Genomic DNA, 20129 nt, shown 5'->3' with positions numbered 1-20129 from the left:
TTAGAGTTTTGGTTCAAAGATACAACCCTGATTTTATCTTTCTGTGCAACCACAATCCCTAATGATAAATTGGATAAATTGGCAAATCGTCTAAAATATACTCATTCTTATTACTTCTTCCGGAAGGACATGCAAGAGGACTAGCTATTTTTTGGAAATCTGGTATCCCTATTTCTACTTTTTTATAAATCCAAGGTACTTATTCCTAAAAATCTCTTTGCCTTTACTTATTTTGGTTAAATCTAAAGAATTGTCTTGAAACTATAGATTTGCCTTATGTTCTGATAAGTGATTTCAATGAAGTTGAAACAATTGGTATCTAGGATCCTAGCTCTTCTAGTATTTCTTCTAGAAGAATTTCTACCCAATATGAAAATCTAGTTTTGGACCAAAATCTTCTAGAACTTAGCATTCAGGGTGGAAGTTTAAGTTGGTCAAATAATCATTCTTCATGTCTAGTAAATAGAACCCCATATAGAGCATTGGTTTCCTAGATTGGATCTCAGCCTTTCCGAATGCAAAACTCTCCTTATCTTCTCAGTGGGGTTCTGATCACCACCCCTTAATCTTAGATATCAACCCCAAAAAACACCAATACCCAAAACCTTTTTCATTTTTATGAAATGTGGTTGCCTGATAACTCTTGTAAGGAAGTCATAAAGGACGGTTGGGATCTAAATATCAATGGCTTTGCTGCTTATAGATTATCCCTCAAACTGGGTAGAATTAAATCTTATTTAATCATATGGACAAAAACAAATTTTAATTATCCCAATAAAACCTTGTCAATGCTTGAAAATCAGATTGTGGAGAGTGAATAAACTGCTCCCTAGGATCATACAAAACTAAATTCTCTATATAAAAAATTTGAGAAAATTCAAACCCAGGTTAAGAGATTCTAGAGACAAAAAATCTAGACAACTTTGGCTTCAATTGGGAGACAAAAATACTAGCTATTTTCATAAGAGTACCATGTTTCATTAGAAAATGAATTCAATAGATGGAATTAAAAATGAGCAAGGAAATTGTGACTAAACATAAACAAATAGCAGAAGTTTTCATCTCCTACTTTTCTAATTTCTTTACTTATCAACCTACTGGAGACCTTTCTTTCATCTAAAATCTATTTAACCCAACCATTTCCGAAGAAGATAATTTGTTCCTTACTTCAATCCCATCAGATGAAGAAATCAAAGCAATCCTTTTTAGTATATGTAGTCTTAAATCTCCAAGCCCTGATGGGATGTCAGTTTTAGTCTACAAGGAATTTTTGGACTTAATGGATTCTGAAATAGTAGATTGTACCAAAATCCAAGACTTCCGTCCTATCAATTTTTGTAATGTGTCGTATAAAGTCAGATAAAATCCTAGCAAATAGACTTCGTATAATCCTCAAAAAGTGTATTGCCCCTACCCAAGCTGCTTTTGTCCAAGGTAGACAAATGATGGATAATACCATCATAGCCCATAAAATGTTTCATTTCCTTAAAAACCATAAAAGAGGGTTATGGTTTGTGGCAATTAAATTAGACATGGCTAAAGCTTATGATAAGATTAAATGGTCTTTTCTCCTAAAAGTTCTAGAAGCTCTAGGGTTCTTAGAAGATTTCTATCAAATCATATTAGAGTGTGTCTCTTCTATCTCATTTTTTGTCTTCCTTAGTGGATCACCTGAAGGAAAATTCTCTCCCTCTATAGGTCTTAGACAGGGAGATCCTTTATCCCCTTACCTTTTTATTCTAGGCATGGAATGTCTTTCTAGAATGATTTTGAAAGGTGAACAAGAGAATAACTTGAAAGGAATCTAGGTAGCAAATGAGGCTCCTATTTCCCATCTATTTTTTGATGATGATTTTCTTTTCTTTCTTTGAAACCATCGAGAAGATTTAGGCAACCTTAAACAAATCTTACACAAATTTCAAGAAGCCTTAGGACAACTCATTAACCTAGATAAATCTGAAATTTATTTTAGTAAAAAACATTCATCCTATACATGAGAGAATGATTAAAAGGCGCATTCTCAGCTTTCTTTTGTTTTGGAAAATATTAAATCAAAATTAAATAAATGGAAAGCTACTGCTCTAAGCCAAGCAGGTAAATGAATACTCATTCAGTCGGTTCTTCAAGTTATTCCTGTCCATACAACAAGTGTTGCCCAGTTTCCAAACAAAACCATTAATGAAATTGAGAAAACCATTAGAAATTTCTGGTGGGCTAGATCTGATTCCAATCCTTACCCCTATCGTTGGTGTTCTTGGAACAAGCTAAATCAACCTAGAAACTTAGGAGGTTTAAGCTTTTAAAGTATTAAGCTTGTAAACAAAGTCTTGCTTCTAAAAGTAGCTTAGTGGTATCTTAATGAACAGTTTAGGCTCAAATCTGGAAATTAAAGTATCTTTAAAATAATAAAGTCTTCCCCTATGCCATTCCTCATTCAAGTTCATTTTCATAGAAATCAACAACCCCTCAACTTCGAGATCTTTCTCAACAAGTAGGTTCTTTTATTTCAGCCACCTCCCAATAGAAAATTGAGCAATTCAATATGGTTTCCAAATGATTAATCAACCTACAGCTCCCAACCTAAAAAATCTGACCTTTCTCCAACCTAATTTCAAACGGTGCGTAGGATATGAGCAATCTAAATCTTCATTTTGATCAGTCTAAAATACAAGGTATTCTCAATACTTTCATTTTACCGTCTGATAATTCAATCTCTTGGGCATGGACTCTTCACTCCTCATGTAAGTTTTCAACTAAAGAAGCTTATAAACATCTCCATCTTCCCCATCTACAGAGACCTACAGATGACCTTAAGGTGTGCCTGAAATGGACTTGGACCTTTCCCATCCCTCCTCGATATCGACTGTTTCATGAAGACTAATTCGTGATTATCTTCCTGTAAAGGAGAAGATTTTAGATAGTTTGCAACATCATAATTATGTTTTGTGTCAAAATAATATAGAATCTGTTAACCATCTCTGTTTTGAATGTCCCAGTAACCTTAAGCTGGTATGACATTGCATTATACCAAGGTTCAAAGTATCGAAACATATCAGCCCGTATCGGCCGATACATATCATTCTGGGACCCCTACGATACACCCCTATAATGGGTGTATCGAGGGTCTAACCGGTTCAGGGGGTGGAGGAGACCTAAATTGGCCCCCTGAACCGATTTCAGAAAAAAAAAATACAGCATCAATTCACCCAATACGCCCATACCGGCGTATTGGATGTATCGATATTTTGAACCTTGCATTATACTACATTTAAGTGACTTGAAATGAAAGTGTTTCAAAGACAAATCTATAAACCCTCATTCGATTATAACCAAAATCAATAGTGTTTTTCAGCGCCTCAATTTTCACACAACTATATCCACAGATGCTTCCTCCAAAGTTCATTACTGTAAATCAGACTAGATGCAAGCACTATTAACCAAATAACCTTCTCCTATGGAACCTACTTGCATATCTTCCATCTTTGGATTGTCTTTGTATTGCAGGAAGAGGTCTTTGCATAAATCAATTAAAGAAGAAGAATCATATGCCATCTTTCAGGGAATCCAACAAGCTTCAAGACTACAAAAAACGATATAGCCAGATTCCCAGCAAGTGATCAATGCTCTAAAGAATCAAGCGTCTATACATTGGTCGTGCCTAGCACTTTTGATGATGACCAAACAGAAATTATCCTCCTTTCTCTCTGTGCACTTTTGTTTTATTAATCGCTCTTTTCATGTTCCTGCTCACAGAGTAGTTCATCAAGCTAAAACCATATACAGGTCAGTTTTTTGTTTGATACTTACCCTTCAGGGATCCCAGATGTAAGACATTATGTATATATTTCTCCCAGCTAATATATTTCTTCATCTTTAAATAAAACGGCCAAAAATTTCCCTGGCTGTGAGTAGTTTCGTAATAATTAGATATTTTCTCTGGCTTTTTCTTGTTGCATGAAGTAGGTGAACACCAACATAACATAAGCCACACAAAAGGAGAACTCTAAACGAAGGGATAAAAATGTCCCATGGAATTATTTTCATGTATTGCTACTCTAAACACGCACAAATCTAGGAGCCAGTACAAGAAAACAAAACTCCGTTGGAGCTCCCCAAATGACAATGTAGATCATATGAAGAAGCGTCCTGATTTATTTTCCTCATATTGCCGCGAAGTACTCTTTGCTGAGCTTGGGATCTGGTTTCATGGATTTCTCACCAGGCTTCCACCCAGCTGGACATACCTCATCTGGGTTCTCTTGGACATATTGCAGTGCCTGTGAAAGTAGATGACAAAAAACAACAGTACTGATTACTGTAAATAAATCATATACATCAAGAAATTGAAAATTCCTCTCTCTCTCTCTCTCTCTCTCTCTCTCTCTCTATTTAGTACATTAAATATTAATACCTGGAGTGTTCTCATTGTCTCATCAACACTTCGGCCAATGGCTAGATTATTAATGGTTGAGTGTTGAATAATTCCTTCCTTGTCAATGATGAATAATCCCCTAAGCGCAATTCCCTGTATCGAAAATTTTTGGCTTAGATGAAAACAGACTTCTTAAATGGCAAGAAAGAACCCATATTGACTGGAGATAAATCAGCTTCAAGTATGATATTGAGAGAATCCTCTCGATGCGATGTTCACGTTATGGGCCCCCTCTTTTTAAGATCAAGTATTGGGGTTGCTTTGGGTTCGGAGTAAATTCCAAATATTGGACTGGAAGATAAAAAGGGGCCTGAAATGTAAGGCCAGTCGTAACTCGTAAACAAGGGATTTTGTTTTAACATTTATATCATCCTCTTGTGATTCAAGGATTTGGTAAACTACCATGTTATTAGAACTGCCAGAGGGTGTCGCTTGCTGTGATTCAGGGGGTACACTACAACGACACTAGCACTAGTAAAATTAAATATGTTTTCATGTAGTAATATATAACTTAAAAAAAAAAAAGAAACAAGCTTTGAGGAATGTCATTCAATTGACAAGACATGTACCCCATAACTTGTTAGACACTAAAACCACAAACAAAATATCATATGATGAAAAACAGAATGATCTGACACTTCCTCTTGGTTGGAATTTGTCATATAGAAAATAAATTAAATCTTGAAAGAACTGATTATTGCTTCACTCAAATGTAAGTTGACAACCTAGGGTATGTTGGTGTAGTCATTTCCTGTTTTCTACATGGCAGTTTCCACCAGCAACACATTTGCTCCACAAAGCTTTGGAAACTGTATATTGCCAGGATACTGATATTGGAAGCTGGAAAGAAGTTCCCAGAACCTGGAAACAAGTTATCATCCCAGTGGGGAACATCTTTTAGGTAACCTATTGCTGACATAATATGTGGGGAAAATGAAGATAGACAACTAAGAAAAGGTTCCAACCAAGGTTCAAAGTATCGATACGTATTGGCCCGTATTGGCCGATACATATCATGCCGATGGCTTTCCAATACGCCCCTCCAGAGGTTGTATCGGGCCAGACCATGATTCAGAGGGTAGCCAGGCCTCAAACCGACCCCTCTGAACCAGTTTAAAAAAATAAATAAATAAAACCTAGGCCGATACGCCCTACCGGCATAACGGCATATCATCCTGCATCGATACTTTGAACCTTGGTTCCCACTGCTCTTGGGTTGTGAATTACTGAAAACAAATTAATTAAGTGGAGTCTGTTTTCTCGAGGAAACCATCTCAACAAAACAATGACACACTGTAGTAAAACAATGACAGATCAACAGGATGCTAGAAAAGCAGTCAAAACCCATCGCTAGTCAATCAATCAAATGTTGAGATTCCAACCCCTACACAGCCAGATTACTTCTGCATATACTTCATAACAGAGCTGTTGCCAGTGACTGGCCATGCAAATTTATTTAGCATGTATCAGAAGCAACTTATAACATGGATCCAAAGAGAAGAAAACAAGAGGAATAAGTAACTCATGAAGTTCACTCTGAAATAAAGAGTAAAGTGTGATCCATTTCTATCATTTGTAAAACATAAGAAAGAAAATGATCAATTTAAATATAAGTAGAAGAAAACGGATCATTGAGCTGGGCAACCAGACCATCAGCAGTTCAACAGCCATGAAGTGAAATTATTCAAATTATACAATAGATATATCTACCAAGTGAATTATTGTTACCGTAGGGTCATGTGACCACATTCCTAGACAGAAAATAGTTAATACTGGATATTTTGTTGACAAAAAATCTTTTAACTCTTCTCTTATGAACTAAGATACTGGATCAGGAAGAAACTAATTAAATATCCTGTGCCAGGATAGAGTAACAACATACCTGGTCTGGAATCAGTACACCATAAGATTTTGAAATTGATTTAGTCACATCAGAAATCAACGGATACTTCAGATCACCAAGTCCACCTGACTTCCTATCTGTTTGGACCCATGCAAGATGTGAAAACTACAAGAAGAATGAGATATCACCATCAAAACACAAGAAATAGAAAAAATCAACATTCCAGCTGAAAGAACAATCTAATCCTCCAAAGAAAATAATATTTAGACATTTTTCAAATTTATTTGAGTCAGAAAAGGCTTCATGCAGCCCTTGAGAATTCTCAACCAAATGACTGCAAAATGCAAATCCAGCCCAACACCTTGATACAACAGCAGGTTTCTTTTTCTTTTTCTTTTTATATATACATTATTTCGCAAATAGTATATGTAATAGTACAGTAAGTTCAAGAATAAAGAAAGGGAGTTTATATAGCTCAGTCCACCCCTAGGGTGGAGCTAGGATTTCTAGGGGTGGACTGAATCCTGCCCATGGATTGATGCCAAATTCACGGGCAGGATGTGGTTTATAGGGGGGCTACTAGTAGATTAGGAGGGGGCTGCAATTCAGATTTCTGAGGTGGATTGCAGTCCACTTATCCCTAAAGAAAATAAGAACAGTATTCAATTGCACACTTCACAAGATTATACAGTGCACTCTTTCTTTTTGTTTTCTTTTATTTGCAACAGTAAACGGTTTCACTCAAAACAAACCAATCGTCCAAAAGAATGAAGGGTGGAAGATAACTAGAGAGGTACAAGTAGGAGAATTCCAGTTATATAGAAATAGAACAAAGAATTATACTAAGAAATCCAAGTCCACTGATCCTTGCATTAAGCTATCCCTGTTAATGATGGGACTTTATTGGCATTGAAAAAAGAATATCATGTAAAATGTACTAACGAGATGCCCTTTTTGTTAGGCTGGTCTTCACCACCTAACCTCTACCTTCATTTCATGTTTATCATTTACATATAACCCCTATTTGTTACCCCCCAAAACATTTGTTCCCTAATGAACCCTTGTCTTGTAAGTGTATCAGCCAAAGCATAGGCCATTACCCAATGCTGGTCCTAGTAATCCATGGTCATGGGAGGGGAAGACTGGATACAAACCTAAACTAACCTCCAGTATTTTTTGCAGGAGGTAATAAAACGACCACTCTATCAAATAAGAACAGATAGAGCTACAAGGAATATAAAATCTTTTTAAGTAAACATAAAACCATTGATAAAGACATGGTATTTGGATTTTGGAAAAGTATATAATACAACCCAAAAAGATACTGTGTTGCTAAATAACACCCTTTTATTGGAAACATTTAGCTGCATTAAAGGAGAAGTTATAAAAATTACAGCTGTCAACCACCCAAAAACAGGGGCCGACCCCACACTTTAGCAAATAGTTAGAATTTAGAAAGCAGCCCAGAACAAATTCTCCTAAAGCCCCTTGCTTTGCCAAAGTGTTGGCTAGTCCATAAGGGGAAATTGCTAACACCTTATCATCAATCTACAGCTATAATTTTCACATAAGGGGCAATTTCATGGTGGTCTGGAAAAATCTTGGGATAACAAGCATGAAAATGCAGTTTTGAATCGAAGATCAGCCACCTTAGGTCCATATCCAGTGTACCATTCCAAAGACCCCAGATAGCTGAGACCACCATTGGGTAACGGCCCTTCTGTCCTTTCCCACTGCAAAATTCCCATTCTATAAACATGGAAATAGAAAATGCAGATATGTATAAAATTATCAATTCAAAAAACTATTAAAAGATTATCGATAGAATAGATTGGTGAAACAGGATTCATGTAGCCAGTCCCATATAGCTGGGATAAGGCATGGATGATGATTAAAAGATTATCAATCTACTACTGAGGGATTCACAGAGAGAAATCATTAATGGATGACTTTGGATCTTGCAAGTAAACAAGTACAGCATGCATGATCAAATGGTTGATCTCCGTTATAAAAAATCTTGCAATGTAGCAAAATATTATACAATGCATCAAGAAAATAACCAGAACGACTTTACAGGATGATGACATCAAAGTATTTTAGTAATTCCTGTTTTGGAGGGTGAAGGTGTGGAGGATCACTTACTACACTGTCAATGGAAACACCCAGTATTTCTGTGTTTAACTTCTCAAAATCGGCATATCTATCACTGAAAGCAGTAATCTCTGCAAGCAATGAAGAAAAGGGAAAGGGGTAAAAAGAAAAAGGTAAGTGAGAAAGCATATCACACATTCAATTAGCCTTTTGTGTTTGTGGAACTCACCAGTTGGACATACAAATGTAAAATCCAAAGGATAGAAAAATAGAATCACATATTTCTTCCCAATGTAATCAGACAGCTTCACCTGTAATTGGAAGCCCCTAGTTAGGAATACAATCAAGAATTAATAATAGTACTTAAGTATTCAATGACAGTTTAAACTTTCTTGTGCCAACCACGTTTCAATTTTTCTGGATTATAAGTTAATTTCAATGATAATCAAATCAACAATCATGTATGTGTACCACATAATTAGCATGTGTATTATTAAATGATCCAGAATAGTTTTACCTGCATAGCTGTCACACTGTCAAATACCACTTCTGGCACCTTGGATCCATAATTATCTATAATGTGAGAAAAACTAAAGAGGATGTTACCTATAGAATTAGAGAAAGGTGGTTGAGGTGGAGAGGTGCATTCACTATGCTGTATGACCCATAGTGAGACTAAAAGGAAAGTTCTATAGGACGCATTAAAACCAGCATAAATTTTAAAAAAAAGTGTTAGGCATTCAAATAAATAACGTGTTCAAAAAATGGCAATAATGAACTGAGGATGCTGAGATGGATTAGTGGGCAAGGCTAAAAAGGACAGAATCATAAACAAGCCATTAAAAAGGCCTTAAGAGTAACTCCAATTACTGACAGGATGAGGGAAAATCAATAGATGATTTGATCATATGAACAGAACCAATGACTGCACCTGTGAGAAGTAGCTCGCTACAAGTAGAGGGAGAACAATGGAAAGGACTGGTGGAAATCATTTAAGGACTTGCAAAATACAATTTGACAGAAAGCATGGCTGTTGACAGAGCATAGTTGTGTTGTGGGGCAGAAATCCTGTAACTGATCCCAAATGGTTGGGATTAAGGATGAGTTGAGTTGAGAAGTCAAAACTGAATTTTAAATTAAAACAACCCAAGAATAAAAGCCTACATGATTGATAGAAAAAAGAATAAAACCCTTGTCAAGTCACTCAAATGCACATAGTTAGGGATAGGAAGGATTTTAGGCGACTAGGGAGATGCACAGTCAGCAGGTAGGATCTGTTTTGAGGGTTCTTTTTGGCAATGTATGGTTTGAAGGAAAAGTTAGGGAAAGGAAAGGAAAGATGGGGAAACCTATACAAGGTTTGTAAAGGTTTCCCTAACTTTCCCTACTTTTTCCTTTAAACCAAACACAGCCTTTGGATCGAGTTTCAAGATGGAGTGTTGCAAGGGAGGGTTTCAGCTCATCAGAATGTTGCAAGGATTGAAGAGTGGAAGGAGAAAGAGGAGGCAGAGATGGCAGGAAAAGAGAAAGAAGGTTCAAGGGAAGGGAGAGTGTTAAAAAAAGGAGACGGAGATAGGGGGTAGTTGAAAGGGCTGAAGAGGGTAGTCCAGAAGTTGTTTGTGACCACGAGGATGTTGGTAAAGTTGAAGAGAGTGGTGCACTAAGAGACTGGGAGGACTTTTCAAGAACTTTAGTGGTGGTTGATAGGTCACTAGGTTGGGAGTCGATCTGGGTCGGAAAAGAGGAATGTGATTTCAGATGGCTTCACAAGTGAGACAAAAGTGTTGAAGAAAGCTCGAGTTGCAAAAAATTCCAAATGGCTCAGTTTGGCAAGAGTACGAATAGAAACCTGTAACAGGTTGGATTTTCATAATCCAAACCCTTCCTGCATGTGAAAATGCAACCCCCCTCCCCCATGACCGTATCCTCCCCGCATTTGAGGGTGGGGTGAATCAGATTGGCAGGTTAGGTCTAGAACCAGCATCTAATTCCCATTATTTCCTATTATATATAAGCAATAAACAAATAAAATAACATTAAAAAAATTAAATTTTCCGATCATTTGATTAAAACATGTAGAAAACTCAAATTAATAATCATTCTTCACATAAAATTCAAAATATTATTAAACATAACACCTAGCGCATAAGTTCATATGCCTTCCAACAATATGCAGGTCAGGGAGGGTCAGGTTTATCCTAATACCATACCCTACCCATACCCGTACAGGTTATAAAATCCTAAAACCTGTCCCCACACCAAAATCCCTTTTTCAAGTAAAAAAACACGCCACGATGGGACAGGTAGGGGTGAGTACCCACCAGGCAGGGTAGAAACTTCCATCCCTAACTAGGAAGATGATCATTGCAGGTTATTGTACCAAGAAGAGCCTTGGTCAACTCCAATCATTTGCTCCTAGAACATACCTTGATGAATTCCTGGTCAAAGACTGCTTCTGCTTCAAAATCAGGTGCTGCATTTCCAACCAATGGAAGTTCACTCTGTGCAAAAAAACAGTGGAGGCAAAGCATATATTAACTAAAGCATATCAAGGACAGAAATAAATGAGGCGAAAAAATTGAACTTGTAAAACATAAAGGAAAATTACAGACATAGATGTAAATAATAAATACCTAAAGCATTCATTAAATGCCTGTCATAATGAACACGCATCTACAGATATGAAGATGCTTTTTCACTTATTTGTTCTTTCTGGGCATATATATAGAACTTAGTGCAGAATTTTGGCTCTCAAAAAGATCCCCTTTATGAACCCTTTTACTCCGAGGAGATTGGGAAACATATACCAAGGACTAAACATTCTTTTATCAAAAAATAAAGAAGAAACGTGTCAACATCTTTCGCTCAACAATTTTGGACTCCAAGATATGAAAAGCATAAGGCAAACAGTGGAAGTTGCTCAAATGGCATATCTGCTAAAAATACATTGTTTGAGTTGACTAAATACTTGTTGCAAGGAACAACTTATGAGTACTAAATACTAAAGTCCCGTCAGAAAACATCCAACATTGATCCTGATAAAGGTGAGCCCACAAAAACCATCACACAGCCAAAGGGTTTAGGGAAGGCCCATGGAAACCATCTTTCATGCTTATGGAAATACAATTCGTCTTTAGATATTGCAATCATGTCTTAAGACATATCTCCATTCTCCGAGGATTGGAATGGAATTCCTGATAAGTTAGCTTGGTAGAGGGTTAATCAGGATGGAATGTATGGTTAGTCAACATTGCTATGAAGTGCTTTCTATGGCTGTAACATTTGTACAGCTTCAGACAGTCCCGTGTTTTTGTTTGGTTTCTAATGTATCATCTCTTTTTAATATCTCTTACTTTGTAACTTCGATACAAACTTTAATTGTCACCGCTCACCATTCAAACAATAATAGCAATACTAATAATAACAAAAGCACAGTCCATTTAAGGCATTAATAACAAGACATAGAAAGAATAACATAAGAACTCAAAGATGCGAGTTACACAAAGTCTTCAAACATTTTCTTGAACTTTGATTGAACAACCAAATGCAATTTTTGTTCACTGGAAGGTCATCATTTCTTCAAAAGATGGTTTTCCTCCTGATGTATGGCACCAATTAATACCCAAGGAAATCAAGAAAGTAGAAAAATCTACTTGATATAGAAAGGATTAAAGGAATCATCCAAACGAGTAAATCTTAATCACAAAATTTCAACTAGAAAGTAGTGCCAAACTTGATGACAGAAAAATGAAAGTTGATCATATTCAATGTTCGTTTAAGGGAAGATCAGGACCTTTTCAAAATATGGCTCTTCTTCTCCTTATTTATGGCATTAACCATTAAGTACTACCCAAGAAAATCATGAAAGTAGAAAATCATATTTGATATAAGAAGAAATCATCCAAACATGTAATTCCAAGCACAGACGGAACTGTGATAGTGACAACATATTCACTGGAGTTTGAAAAACATCAATTCAGCATGAATAAAGAACATTGAAAACGAAAATATAAGAGGATACGCATTTTAACATGGAACGATAATAGGTAGTCCATCTTCACTTAAGTTCCTTACAATCTAGTTCATCACCGCAAAGGCAAAATTAAAAGCGTAAATCCCAATAGAACGCACATTATGAGTTTATGACATAGAATAGTAATAATTAATTCATCCTCATCTGAGTTCCAAAATAGCCTTCAACCAAGCCAGATTTCCCAGAACACAGTAGACTTGCAATAAAATAAAAATTAACCAAAACTAGAAACCGCAAGATTGTCTTACAGAAGCATTGACAACGAAACTCCTCCTTGAAGAAGAACTTCGAGTAGAGATTGGTCGAGATGCGCGAGACTGGAAGGGTTTCCTGAGACCGTTGAAGCTCTTAGGAATTGTTAGGCTCTGCCTCTGGGCGAACGGCTTCGATGGAGAAATAGATGCCAGGGGCATCTCAGATTTGCAGGAGAAGGCGCTAGGTTTGGATGAGAGAATAGCAGGAGCTGAGCAGGCCATGGCGTCTATCGCAACTCTCCCTCTAGTCTCAGCTAACACACTTTCTCACAGTCCCTTTGATGGAGAAAAGATAGACGAGTGGATAAGTAGAGAGTTCGGACATCGGACCCGTTTAAATATCAGAGAACCGGCTCCACAGATTTTGGACAGCCGAAATTCAGGTGAGGTTCCGAGGGTATTATCGTCATCAAAATATTTGAAATGTTCTAGAGGAATCTAAGGGCCCTACCATTCCTGCATTCCGCAATCCGCTGGGTGTTTATAGTTACAGCTTACTGCTTACGGGGGCACTCTTCACACCAACCTCACAGAGCGCCTACATGCACATTCCACAAACTTGACTGGTGATTTCTTAAATGAACAATACAAATTATCTGAAAGAATGATAATTTCTTCCCTTAGTCTATCAGCTCATCTAACTCGTTTTTCTGGAAATCTACTACCTCAAATTTGTTAGATTTGTCTCATTATTCTGGCCAAAAAAATTTGATCAAGTTCCTTGGATTCAAAGGACTATGTCTCAAATGCTATAGCAATTGTTCCATCAAGTATTCGAAATCTGTCATCCTTGGATGTGATTTTTCAGGGTTGCTGGAACATGACTCTTCTTGCCTAAGGGTGCTCATGGTTCGGTTAATCGAACCCTGGACAATTGTTTCAAACTGAATCGGTATTATTGGTTAATCGGTCATTGGTTTTGGTTTTTCAGTTTTTTATATTTATAATATCTATTATATAAACATATGTATAATATTATGTTATAAATAATAAATGATATATAATATATTTATAAATAGATTATTATAAATATAATATATGTATATTTATATAATATATAGAAAATATGTGACATATATTAAAAATATATAAGATATATATATATATACATCGATCAGTTCGATTAACCACCGGTTCTTTTCTAGATTAACTAAAAAACAAATCGATCCTTCGATTTTTCAAAAATATCAAATCGAAACCAAACCAATCAATTCGGTTTTCTCGATTTAATTCAACTTTTCGATTTTTTGTGGACTCCCCAATTCTTGCCCAACACAGAGGCCATCATCAACTCAAGGACATTGTAAATACTTTCATTTTGCCATAATAAGAAAACGCAAAGTCTTGGGTGTGGACACCTCATCCTTCAGGAATTTTGCCACAAAACAGGCCCACTCACTCCTCCTTCCTTCCCAAGAACACCAAATGATAATTTTAAACTGTCTTAAATGGATCTGGAATCTCCCGATAGCTCCTCACTACCAAATGTTCATATGGGGGAATTCAAAATTTCATCCCAATCAGGAATCATGTGTTGGACCCTTTTCAAGACTGAAGTTGTGTCATTGTGTAGTCTGTAATAACAATGAGGAGGGAACTATTAAGCATCTGTTCTTAGATTGTCCTCACACCCAGGTTGTGCTTTTTGCAGCTCACTGGAACATAAATATAAATGTTATTTTTCAATCTGCTTGGCTAGATTGCATCTGTGAGCTAATAAAAACTCCCCCTGATAAAATGACAATAACCCAAGTTTTAACTTGGTATGCCATAGCCTTGTATCATATCTGATTTACCCGGAATAAAAAGTATTTCAAAGGCAAACAACTTCCCATCCATTGGTTGATTGCACGTATTAACAATTTATTCGCTCAGACTATGTTCCCACATGATGTAACTCCAAACCCAATTGCCTTTGAGAGCATATTATCCCTCACAGTCCAGGCTAATATTAACTTCATTATATTTGTCAATGTTGGATCCATTGATCACTGAGGGTCTATTTGGTTCGTAATTGGAATCAGAATCGAAATCTTCTAAAATCAGAATCAGAATGGTCCATTCCTATTGTCTGTTTAGTTTAGACAGGAATTGGAATGGAAATTAAAATTAGCAGAAATGGGATTTCATTCTCAAGGGAGGGACAAGGAATGGCCATTCCCTCAAATGGAAGAATACCATTCCAGTAAGAATGGGAATGAGATTCCAATTCCGTCCAACCAAACAATTGGAATTAAAATAAATCATTCTGATTCCAATTCCAGACCCCTATTCCTGTAAAACAAACGGACCCTGAATTCTCTTTTGGAGCAATATGATTATCACACAGCTTATCTTGTTTACGAGTCATAGGTGGTAAAGTTAAACTTAATTCAATTGAATAAGCTGAGTTATATGCTATATTGTAAGGAGTTCAACAGGCTACCCAGATGATGAAAGTCAGCCTCCTTAAGTGCTCAGATTCCCAGTAAGTGATAAGGGCTCTACAGAACAAAGCATCTCTCCATTGGTCGTGCTGTGGACTTTTGTCAACGACCAAACAAAAGCTAGCCTCTTGTCTTTCTGTGGCGTTTTGTCATGTACATAGAAACTTTAATACCGTAGCTCACCATGTGGCTTAGATAGCCAAAGATTATTCCCAGTGGCACTAAAAATTTTTTTTTTTTTTTGCTCTGATCAATACATAGCTAATCTGAGGTAGGGCTGCATGGAGAAAAAATGGGAATTTTATGGTTTATTTCCCCTTAAAATTTTGTATTAGTTTTCTAATCTAAAATAAAAATGCAATTAATAAACGAAATATCTAAGATACAGTGCTCCACCTAAAAAGCAGCTTATATGGCTCTATAGCTATCAATGTATCCTATCACCTTTTGAAAAATAAAATCCCAAAATCTAAAAAATAAATGAATTCATAAGGGAGAAGAGTGGAGAAAGATGCTGACTTGGCACAATGGGAGAGGTGGGAAGGGGAAAGGAGAAAGAATTTAGGAGAACTTAGAAAAGGAGGTCTTGGAGAAAGGAGAGGCATGTTGGACATAGACTGCTTTACATGTATCATATAGATGTATGTATGCATGTAACATGTATGAATACATGCAATTATGCATCCATAAGTATATATAATTATCTATACTATTTATAAAAGTATGAATGATGAGGTATTGGCTTCTGATTTTTTTTACTAAAATACCCCTCCTCCTGAATTTAGTCCATCTCCATTAAAAGAGCATAGAATGTAATTAAAAGAATACCATTCAGTACAATCAAATTACGTATCATTAAATCTCACATTTAAGTCATTAAGTAAATCACATTCTCTCTCATTGAATCTAACATTTATATTTTTTGTTTATCATCATTAAATTCCACTAGTAAATCCATACACAATAATTATTAGGGAAATTGTCTAAAACTCACTATAAGTTTTCAACATTTCTCTTAAACTCACAACTTTTCAAAATGTCTAAAACTCACCATGCCACTAACTTGATGTTAAACAGACTAACGGGTAATATATTACCATTTCAACCTTCATAGAAAAATATAAAATATATACAACATAAATTAACGAGTGTTAATATATTACAATTTTAATATTTACACATGAAAAAAATGAAAAAGTTCAAAAAATATTTTCAAATATAAAATACATCAAAACATAAAAATTACAAAAAATATAAAAATATATAGAATTTTCAAAAAAAAATAAAAAATTATTTTCAAATTATAGAAACTATAGAAATTGAAAAACAAAATCAGAAAATAAAAATTGTAGAAAAAACACAGAAATTACAACTAAATAACAATAAATACAGAAAAATTTATAGATTGTAGAAAATAAAACATGTAAAAAAATAGAAGTTATAAAAAAAATTGAAAATTATGACAAAACACTAAAAATGCAAAAAAAAATAATAAATAATTGAAAACTGAAAAGACCATTTTTCCTCTAACTCGTCACCATTCAAGGGTAATTTGGTCATGAAAAATTCTATTTATGCTAACATGGACACCTCTGTTAAGAAGCATTAATGGTGCACTAATGGAAGATGAGTTTTGGAAATTAAAAACTAACTGACATGGTGAGTTTTATACATTTTGAAAAGTTGTGGTGAGTTTAAGGGAAATGTTGAAAATTCATGGTGAGTTTTAGACAATTTCCCTAATTATTAATAGAATGAAATTTTATATTTTTAAAATAAACATAAAAATGAAATCATATTTTTCATTTAGGTGGTGGGTAAGTAGTTCAACCATTTGGGTCAAATGGATAATTTAATGATGTCATAAATAAATAATACAAATTTAGAAAATATAAAAAATGCATTTATTTATCATCATTAAATTCCACAAATAAATCCATACACAATAATTACTAATACAATGAAATTTTATATTTTTAAAATAAACCTAGAAATGAAATCATATTTTCCATCTAGGTCGTGGGTAAGTAATTCAACCATTTGGGTCAAATGGATAATTTCATGATGTCATAAATAAATAATATAAATTTAAAATTTAAGAAATACAAAAAATATAGAAAAATAAATAAATTTTGAAGAAAAATGCACATGTTTCTATTATTATATATTTGTCATATTAAAAAAATTAACTATGATAAAATAGACATAATTTTATTAATGATGGACATCAAATATATAACTTAAAACCAATGGGAAATTAAACCATCTTCCTATCTAGGGGTGGGATAGTGGTTCAACCTTTCAAATCAAATAGGTTATCCCATGATGTATAATTAAAAATATTTTTTTTAAATAGAAAGTACAAAAAAAATATGAAACATTTTTGGGCACATCTATAATATAATATAGATATATACACTAATAATATAAACAAAAATAAGTATGATAAATAATAATTATTTTTATCAATGATATGAATGGAATGCAAAATTTAAAACCAGTTTGAAAATGAAACAATTTCCATATCTACATGGTAGGTAGGTCAATGATCTAACATTTCGGGTCAAATGAGTCAACCTACGATGTCATAATAAGTAATGAATATTAAGTATATACATATACACATACATGCATGCATACATACATACATATATATAAACACAGAAAAATATAAGCTTTGTATAAAGCATCTTGATTCAATTCTATTGTTATATATTCACCATACTAAACAAAAATAAATGTGAAAAATAAGAATTACTTTTATCGATGATGAAAATGGAATACATGATTTAAAATTAACCGAAAAAGCAAAATGGTTTTTCCATCCAAGTGATGGGTTAGCAGTTAAACTATCCATGTCACATGGATGTTATTATTAAATAATAAAATACATAAAATTCTAGAAAATGTAGAAACTTGTCGATAATTTTGGGTACATTCTATAATATTATATATTCATCATATAAAAAGTATGATTAATGAAAATTATTTTCATTAACGATAAAAATGGGATAAAAAATTATGATAAAAAATAAAGAGCATTAATTTCTAACACATGACCTTACTAACCATGTCAAATTGTTCAATGATTTAATTAGATAGGTCATTGTAGGCAAGTTGTTTGGTAGGGATACAAATAGATCGAATTGGATTTGAATTAGTGTATATTTGAAGTCAATTCAATCCGAAGATCTGATCAGATCTCATAAATATTGGTTCAAATCTGAATCCGATCAATATGTTGGATATCCAAATCTGAGACGACCCAATTTAATTTAAAAAAATAATAAATTATTAAAAGGAAAAAAATGTAATAGTTGAAATAAAAAAAAAAATATATATATATATATATATATATAACTCTTTTTTCAACTATTTTCATCATATAAGAAGTTTACAAAAATGCAATATAAATAACATATTTATAAATAAATAATACCATATATATTATATATAAATGATATATATATATATATATATATAATTGATTAGACCATAATATTAAAAACAATATTTGAACAATATATTGGAATTACATTTCCTCTTGGTAAATAAGTAATTCTTATTATCTCATAAATTAAATAATAATAAATAATAATATATAATTTTTTATAAATTTTATAAAAAATTTGAACATGCATTAATATTATATATTCTTCATATTAAACAAAAATATGTTTGAAAAATAAGAATTATTATTAGTAAATATAGAAATGGCTAAAATACAAAGAAAAAAATGAATTAATGTCTTAATCATAGTCCATTTTCCTGATTAAATAGGTTAATGGTTCAACCAGTATGGTCATTTGGTTGTTGATGATTATGATCATCATCATTTGATATTGCCACGTGCAACGCGCGTACACTTTTACCAGTGTATTTAAGTATACTAGTGATGGGGATTGGCCTGCTTCAAGGGCAAACAATCAAAAATATAAGAAAGATTTTAAAAAACATAAATTAATTAATTAATCTAAATTCACTTTATCAAATAAAATTGTTTTAACAAAAGTAAATAATAATAATATTATTATTATTATTATTACTTTTCTTAAAAAATTTATTTGCAAGGATTCTCCCCCTCTCGATTTGTCTCTTCCCCCTACCCAATTATTTGCAAGGATTCCTCCCCCCCCCCCCCCCCCCCCCGCCTTGTATCAAGCCCCACCATTAGGGCCATGTTTGGGAGTGCTTAAGTTAAAAAATAAGTGCTTAAAAACAAGTGCTTATTCAAATAAGCACTGCTTTGCATTTGGCACCCATTTTTTTAAGTGCTTATTTCTTAAAATAAGCACTTATTTTATATTGGGCAATTGGTGGCTATGAAAACAAAAATTGATGCCCTGCACAAGCATGACACTTGGGAAGTAGTTGATTTGCCTAAAGGGAATGGTCCAGTAGGCTGTAAGTGGGTTTTTACTATCAAATATCATGTTGATGGCATCATTGAAAGGTACAAGGCTTTGCTCTTGTTGCAAAAATGACTTCTGTGAGAGTTCTGCTATCTCTGACTACACACTCAGATTGGTCACTTTATCAACTAAATGTAAAGAATGCATTTCTGAATGCAGAGTTGCATGAGGAGGTCTATATGTCTCTTCCTCCAAGGATGTATGAAACAAATATGAAAGGGAAGGTCTGCAAGTTGAAGAAATCTCTTTATGGACTTAAACAGTCCCCTAGAGCATGGTTTGAAAGGTTTAATGCTGCTCTTGTTAGATTTGGCTATGTACAGACACAGTCTGATCATACCCTCTTTGTGAAGAGGAGAGGATCCTTGGCCGTTTACCTGATTGTGTATGTTGATGATATTGTTGTGACTGGTAATGATGTCTCAGGGATTAATGATCTCAAATATTTCCTTCATACAAAGTTTGAGATCAAAGATCTGGGGGAATTGAGATACTTTCTTGGCATAAAAGTTGCTAAATCCAAGGATGGGATCATTATCTCTCAGAGAAAGTATGTACTTGATTTGCTCTCTAAAACAGGGAAGATGGGTGCTAGATCAGTTGCTACTCCTATTGATATGAGTCATAAACTCTCAGCT

The 20129-nt window shown here is 34.3% G+C and overlaps 1 protein-coding gene across 1 annotated transcript; it reads right to left on the bottom strand.

Annotated features, from left to right (window-relative positions):
- Positions 1 to 3912: 3912 nt before the first annotated feature.
- Positions 3913 to 13105, bottom strand: LOC148847554 (2-Cys peroxiredoxin BAS1, chloroplastic). Its single transcript, XM_088949551.1, has 7 exons — positions 12648 to 13105; positions 10793 to 10867; positions 8596 to 8677; positions 8418 to 8497; positions 6315 to 6440; positions 4412 to 4525; positions 3913 to 4277 (listed from the first exon to the last, which is right to left on the bottom strand). The coding sequence occupies exons 1-7, from the start codon at positions 12873 to 12875 to the stop codon at positions 4161 to 4163; spliced, it is 822 nt and encodes a 273-aa protein (XP_088805677.1). The 5' UTR covers positions 12876 to 13105; the 3' UTR covers positions 3913 to 4160.
- Between the last annotated feature and the right edge of the window lie 7024 nt (positions 13106 to 20129).

This window comes from Nelumbo lutea, chromosome 6 (assembly GCF_056320005.1).
Source record: "Nelumbo lutea isolate HS-2025 chromosome 6, American lotus-T2T, whole genome shotgun sequence".
Lineage (NCBI taxonomy): Eukaryota > Viridiplantae > Streptophyta > Magnoliopsida > Proteales > Nelumbonaceae > Nelumbo > Nelumbo lutea.
The sequence above is the reverse complement of the archived record's forward strand: the minus strand, read 5'-3'. Positions and strand labels throughout refer to the sequence as shown.

What these genes read in the sequence shown, in the direction of transcription:
- LOC148847554 (XM_088949551.1), bottom strand. Translation starts at nt 12,875, where the DNA reads ATGGCCTGCTCAGCTCCTGCTATTCTCTCATCCAAACCTAGCGCCTTC. An exon ending in GTTTCGTTGTCAATGCTTCT is followed by an intron (nt 10,868 to 12,647) that starts GTAAGACAATCT and finishes TTTTTTGCACAG; the next exon opens with AGTGAACTTCCATTGGTTGG. An exon ending in TACATTTGTATGTCCAACTG is followed by an intron (nt 8,498 to 8,595) that starts GTGAGTTCCACA and finishes CATTGCTTGCAG; the next exon opens with AGATTACTGCTTTCAGTGAT.